Genomic DNA, 6,830 nt, shown 5'->3' on the forward strand with positions numbered 1-6,830 from the left:
GCATATATTTTTGGAATCAACAGATGAGGTAAATGGGTTAAAGCCCCTCCTGGGGAAAGGAAGTAGGTGGCATATTCCACATCTAAGATTCAATATACTTGCCATAGACCACACAGGACTTTTCTAAAATCCTATTCACACTCTCAGGTCAGTTAGAGTAAGATTCTGCATGAACCAAGCAGTTGAGGAACAGAGTTTGAGACTTGCTCAACCAATGGGAGGGAAGACCATTTCTTAGAAGGTAAGAATAGTCTCTCAGAGAATGGGGAAGTGAACAGAACATGCATCAAAAACTTGCCTCTTGGTTTGGCGAAATAACTAGTGACTAGTGAATAAGCCAAAATCTTGGCAATTGAACTGGAAAGGAAACAGCATTTATTGGAAGAACAAAATTTATACTGACTTGTTGAACACATTTTAATGCTGATCCTAGAGGTTGTATTCAGGTTACTTGTAACCAAGTTACTTTCTTCTTTCAGCAAATGTGTGTATATGATGCTATTTTTCCCCTGGAGTTGCTCTGTCTTCATTTCACTAATGGGTATAGAAGCCACTACCTTACAACCAGAAACCTCAGCCCCTCCCAGTCCTACAAGGCAGGCCTATGCGTAATAGCATTACCTGAATCTTCTCATGGACAGTCAGCTGAAAATAGCATCTGACTTGCTTTGCATTTTCCAACCCATATGCTTACCCGATATAAATGTTGATTAATAACATGCATCTTTAAGACACAAACCCATCAGGTTTGCTTTGCATATATAGCCACAAGCCGAGAATCAGCTTATCTGGTTTCCTTATATCAGGGCAGCTTGCCTCTCATAAGGGCAAGGTGGTGTCCTTTCCATATGTTTGCCAAAATGCTTATTTAATAGAAACTATTTATAAATGTTAATTATAGCACTTTTTGTTCCTTGAAAACCACATGTTCATGTTTGTTGAAGTTTTTTCTTTTCTCTTCTTTTTGACCACAACCGGCTTAACTTACTGGAAAAAAATAATATTCATATTTAAAGAGGTAAATTTTCCAGCTGAAACTGAAAACACTAACTGCTTCATCCGTGATGATCTGAGAAACCAGCATTTCTCACAGAGGCCCATTTTGCTGAGTTAACATTTACATGTGTATGTTGAAAGAAAATTAGGTTCCAAAGAAGTAGAGGGGCCCTACCAAACAAATTCCCTTAAGACAATATTGCAGGAATGGTCAAGACCAGTGATGAAAGCTTTTACACCCGAAAAAGCCTTTCTGAAAGTCTTTAAATGGCATCTGAACACTGACACCTATACTGATGCAGCTGTGCTATCTCTTCCACCCTTCCTTGTTTACCTGTGTTAATAAACAATGGTGTTGTATTGTGTTGTGTTGTGCAAGAAGCAGAGCTATCTCTGGCAATGTGTGGTCCAAGACAAATAACTACTGGATTTGGCTTTAGATGCACATCAAAGGCAGCCTCAGAGAGGAAAAGGAGTGGAGGAGCTATTCCTGCTAGCTACCTGAAGGCCCTGTTGAGAAAGCGAGTGGAGACATTAACCTTGATTTAGGCAGCCTCAGGCATATTGTCTCTCAGGAGTTTACAGAATGGCTCAAGGCCACGTTTAGCACCATCTGAGAGCATAACCATTGCTTTCCTTTGCTGTGCTTTGGTAATAGCAGACTCCAAGGGCAAAGCTTTGTTTCCCTCATCCATTAACACACAAGAACATGAAGAGTTTTCTGCTCCTACCTTGGTTTTGCGGACTAGAGGGAGCAGTGATGAAGTCAAAAACAAGACTAACAAACCACTGTTCTCTTTAGCCAGAGAACAAGTCAAGGGCTGCTTTTGCAAGGAGGCAGACTTGGCTTTGTTTTTTGCAATTGAATATTTGACAATACTTGTTTACTTAAAGCCTATTTTTAACCTACTTTTTTTCTTCTTTCTTTCTCTTTCTTTCTTCCTCTCTCCTTCTTTCTCTCTCTCTCTCTCTTTCCTTCCTTCCTTCCTTCCTTTTTTTTCCCCCTTCTTTTTCCTGGCCATTCACACTAGGAAGTCTTGCTAACCAGACAAGATTACCTTTGTCTTACCACAAACTGGGTTTATATGAAGGTTTCTCAACAGTGACACCCCTGACATTTTGGGCTGGATAGTTCTTTGTTGTCAGGGATGTCCTGTGCATTCTAGAGTGTTTAGTAGCATCCCTGGCCTCTACCTACTACCGGTAGCACCCCCATCTCCACCCCACTTGTGACAACCAAAAATTTCTCCAGCAAATGACAAATGTTTTCTGAGGGGCAAAAATCACCACCAGTTAAGAACCAATGGTTATATGATTAGACAGAATGAAATAGAAAGATGCCTGGAGAGGCCAATTAGAGATCCTTGCTAATCACTTTATAAATGCAATCTATAAATGGCTTTATTTTTAGTAAACTTTTTAACATTTTTAGATCTCATACACACCCTGCTTTGATGCTAGCCCTGAAAAGTTTGATATAATGCTAACGTGGCCTTGAACTATATTTTCTTTCTTCCTGAGTTTGCCTGCTACTATAACTTAAAGATCTTAGACACACCATTACTCACTTGTATCAGAGCCAGCATTGCTTAATCAGATTATCAGATAGATACAGTATCATTGAGACAAAATCTCATTATGACATAAGATAAAATATATCTTTCATTAACAAAACATATGAAGGAAGTCCCATAGGATCAACTCAAGTTAGAAACTGGGATCTCTTTCTTATTTTGCAACTTATAGACTGTAGCTCGGAAACTCTGGAAAGGACTTTAACCACAGCAGTTAAACAAGGTCTGTGAGATGCTGAAAATATATGTTTTGATAACATTTGATTAATAAATATTCTCACTTATTAGAAAAGTCTTTCCAATAACCTGAATGTGCTACTTTCATTTTAGATGCAGCTTATTAGAAAAGGACCTAGTAAATGAGAGTGGTTAGGTTCAGAGATGGAGAGTGAATTTTAGAGAAAAGCAGTAGTTGTGACTCATTCACTTTCTAAACTTTTACACAGTCATTTACGATAATTGTTTTCTTTGCAATATATTTTCATAAGTCTTCCCCTTTGTAGTGTCCTAATTACTGGTAGCACTATTATAGTTATTCTAATTTATGCAATTAAAGGTCCGTGACAATGAAAACATTTCCCCATTTCCCCAATTGCATTTATACTCTCAGGGTACCAAACCAGAAGACCAGACTGAAGAATTTACTGGAGAAAAAAGAAGCACTCTTGAACTATATGCCAGGCCTCTTTTTCCTGGGACTCTAATGGATTCAAACGACTTAAGAGACAAGATGAATTGTCGAAAATGGTTCTTTCAAAAGACCTCACCGAAGGCCAAAGACAAGACTCACTGAGGCCAAGGTATATGTGAACTATATTCTAAAGAGGGGCTTTGATTTCCACATCACTGTTCCTCCATACTGTCTCTGTAATTTAATTCTTTCTTTCTTTCTTTTTTTTAGCTTGTTATTAGAGGTGAATTCTGCTTCTTCTGGTATGTATCTATATTTCCTAATTAGTATTACATAGGGGGCTCAAGAGCCTTCACACCCAAGAGCTCTTAAAATATAACTTAGCTGGTCATTGTTCAGAAACTGATCATAGGATAGGACTCCTGTCCAGTTTTGTTAATCTATCTCAACAATACTACTCAGGAGTAGTATTGAAGATTATCATACTTGAAGATTCTCATATTTTAGAAGAAATGTAATATATCATTTTTTTGTTTGGTTTGTTGGTAAATCAATGAATACTTGACAAAATAGAAATAAATATTTTACCAATTATTAAACCCTAAATTCATTGAAATTCAGCACATTCAGCACATTTCTAAATAAATATGCTAATGCCTCTCTTATTGTATTTAATAGCTTATATCAAATGTATTTTCAGAAATAAACTCAACTGGTCTTACCTTTACATCTTGTGGAGATGGCAGAAATTCAGTGTCCTAGAGCAAAAAAAAATTTGTTCTGAGTTATTTTTATAAGTCAAAGCCTCCTTTAATAATAATTGAAAAATATTATCTAAATTTTATTGTGACAAGTATGGTCTTACCAAGACATTCACATAATTTTTCAGCTGATCAACAATATCTATAAGTTGACGCATTCTAATCATGAGGCGATCTTGATCTTGGGAGCTGGATTTATGGACCAACGTCCCCAAGAAGATGACCATTAGACAGATGACTATCCTCTCCATGTTGCCAGGACTGGATTTCATAAGTCCAACAGTAGAGTAAGACCTTGGTCTCGTTTCCACTTCAGCTTGACTGAGAACAGGTTGTCAGTAAGCTACCTATTTATTCATCCTTCAGGGAGAGGTAAAGCCCTCCCATTGCAGCCTGGAAATCTTTGTAGAATGGATGAATGTGAGTAACTCTTTTTTCTTTTCCACTGGCTAGGTATACGTGTGCATGTGCTAATGTGTGGGGGCAGGGATTGATGGAGTCAAAGAAATGTGCCCCATCTGCATCTTTGACAGGAAAAGAGAGAAATGGGTGAATTCCAATTTTCAGCATGAATCAAGAAAGATGTATAATAAACAGTAGGTACTACAAGACTTCAAAGAAGTAAACAAAAACACTTTGATCTCTTTTTCTCAGACTCCTGTGGCATCTTACCTGTTCTTTCTGACAGTCATAACGGCATTTTGAGAATGAGTAAAGTGGCAACATGTGCTTTCATGCAGGACTTTTTTTTATGGTAATAATTATGTCTTTTGACTGAAATCATCCAGTATTCCATCATAAAGGTAGGAGGAGAGACTGCCTTTTAGGAAATTTAAATAAAGGGGATATTTTCCAAACCAGCATGAATATTTTAGGTTCCTATCATGTTTTAAGGGTTTAAAATAGAATTTCCTTCCAACTCCTCACCAAAGCATCATTAACTAACTCTAATGTTGACTTTTGACATTTATTTAACAATCTGATTTATAAATATCATAAATGATTCTAAGGAACTCTATAGAAAATTCATTTCTGCCAATCAAGATCTCACTCTACCATCTTTACAAAAAAAACCCCAAAATTCTCTAACATCCATCTGTTCCGTATTATGCATCAATTAAATGAATGAAAATTGCTAATATTCATTCTTGTCCTAACCAAAAAATATTTTCAATCAGCAAAATCAAAAATACTCAAAAATGATTTTTTTTCTCATAGGGTAATGTTACTTAACTCTGTTAGATACTATTTCCTCTAGGTGTGGGCAACACATTTCTAACTGCATCTACAACTAGGTAGAGGTTAATAAAAGACTCAAAATCCAGAAATGATTTTATCATTGTTCTCTCTTCTGCTTCTCTTGTCACTATGACTCTTTAACCATTTGAGAAAGTTGAATATAATATTCTAGCCAGGAAGAGTCTCGTACCACAGGCAGTTAGGTCTTACAGATAAAACTCTTGACTATAGATTTTATTTATTCATTTATTTATTTATGTTATTACATACTTTACTAGAATACCATACTTCATTCTAGAATGTTATGTAGCCAATATAAATTGGATTTTGGGTTTGATTTGCTCTGAAGGTTGATTGTAATCTTTTTATCATAGAATATCTATTCGAGAGTCTACAGGTTTGCCCTTACACAGTAGATAAGAATTCTTATAATATGATCGAGAATTCCTCCTATAATCATTAAATTCTATAGGGGAGGGTTCTGTGTAAACTTATGAATTCTTATGGACTAAGGGTTGCCACTTGGCACCTCCACATTGCTTGCATGGTTTTTGTACATGCTTTCCGTATCTACCTAAATAGATGTGCATCTCCTGAGAAGACACTAACCACAACGGCTAAGAGTTCAATTTCTAAAGCAAAGTGCTTAGGTTAAACTCAGGCCCTAACACGTAATAACACATATGACCCTGAGTATGTTACTGCAAAACGAAGATAAGTATAGACTGTAATCATAGGGTTGTGATGAGGCTTAAATGAGACATTCCAAGTAACAGGGCTACTAAGTACTGCACATGATAAAATCCCAGGAGCTTTGTGTGCTAATCATAAATGAGGGTGGTGAGGAGAACTTAAGGAAGCCTAGGGAGGCTCAACTGATCCATGGAAAGAAGAGAATGGACAAGTTGATGTTCAGCCAAAATACATGGGTGTGGCTGTGCCGGTGGTAAAGAAAAAAAGCTGAAAGCCTTTCGTACTGTTTAGAGAGAACGGCTGCTCTTAGCGGGCTGGAGAGCCTCAATACCCCAGTACCTCCCTGAGACCTCCCAACCCTCTGTATAATCCATCAAGCAGCACATCAGGGAGCTCCAGAGTCCTGCTCTAGCATTATGACCTAAGACCTTTCTGAAAGTCAAAATTCCTGCCTTAAGTGGAGTATCAGTTGTTAAGCATTTTGAATATCACCCCTGGTGTGGTAGACTGACTAATGATGTTCAGGTCCTAATCCCTGGAACCTGGGAATGTGTTACCTGATATGACAAAAGGGACTTTGCGGGTGTGATTAAATTAAGAATCTTGAGATGGGGAGATTATCCTGGATTATCCAGTGGACTCATTGTAATCATAGGAGCAGGAGGATCAAAGTCAAAGAAGGGGCCATGATGACAGGAGTAGACATTGGAGTGATGTGGGGCCAGAAGCCAAGGAATGCAGGGGCCTCCAGAAGCTGGGAATGGCAGGGAGCAGAGTCTCCCCTCGAGCCTCCAGAGGGAATGTAGCCCTGCCCACACCTTGATTTTAGCCCCGTAAAGCTCCGTTGGGACTTCTGACCTTCAGAACTGTAAGATAATAAATTTATGTCATCTTAAGCCACTGAGTTTGTGGCAATTTGTTACAGCAGCAATAGGA

At 37.8% G+C, this 6,830-nt stretch overlaps 1 protein-coding gene across 1 annotated transcript in view; it reads right to left on the bottom strand.

The window, feature by feature from the left end:
- Nucleotides 1–4,285, bottom strand: part of IL21 (interleukin 21) — a 24,647-nt gene extending 20,362 nt beyond the window's left edge. The window contains exons 1-2 of the mRNA XM_012650401.1: nucleotides 4,067–4,285; nucleotides 3,924–3,959 (exon numbers count right to left, since the gene is read on the bottom strand). Coding sequence (XP_012505855.1) covers nucleotides 3,924–3,959; nucleotides 4,067–4,234 — 204 coding nt within the window. The 5' untranslated portion in view covers nucleotides 4,235–4,285. The remainder of the gene's footprint in view (nucleotides 1–3,923; nucleotides 3,960–4,066) is intronic.
- Nucleotides 4,286–6,830: the final 2,545 nt, after the last annotated feature.

Source organism: Propithecus coquereli, unplaced genomic scaffold (assembly GCF_000956105.1).
Source record: "Propithecus coquereli isolate 6110/MARCELLA unplaced genomic scaffold, Pcoq_1.0 Scaffold323, whole genome shotgun sequence".
Taxonomy (NCBI): Eukaryota; Metazoa; Chordata; class Mammalia; order Primates; family Indriidae; genus Propithecus; species Propithecus coquereli.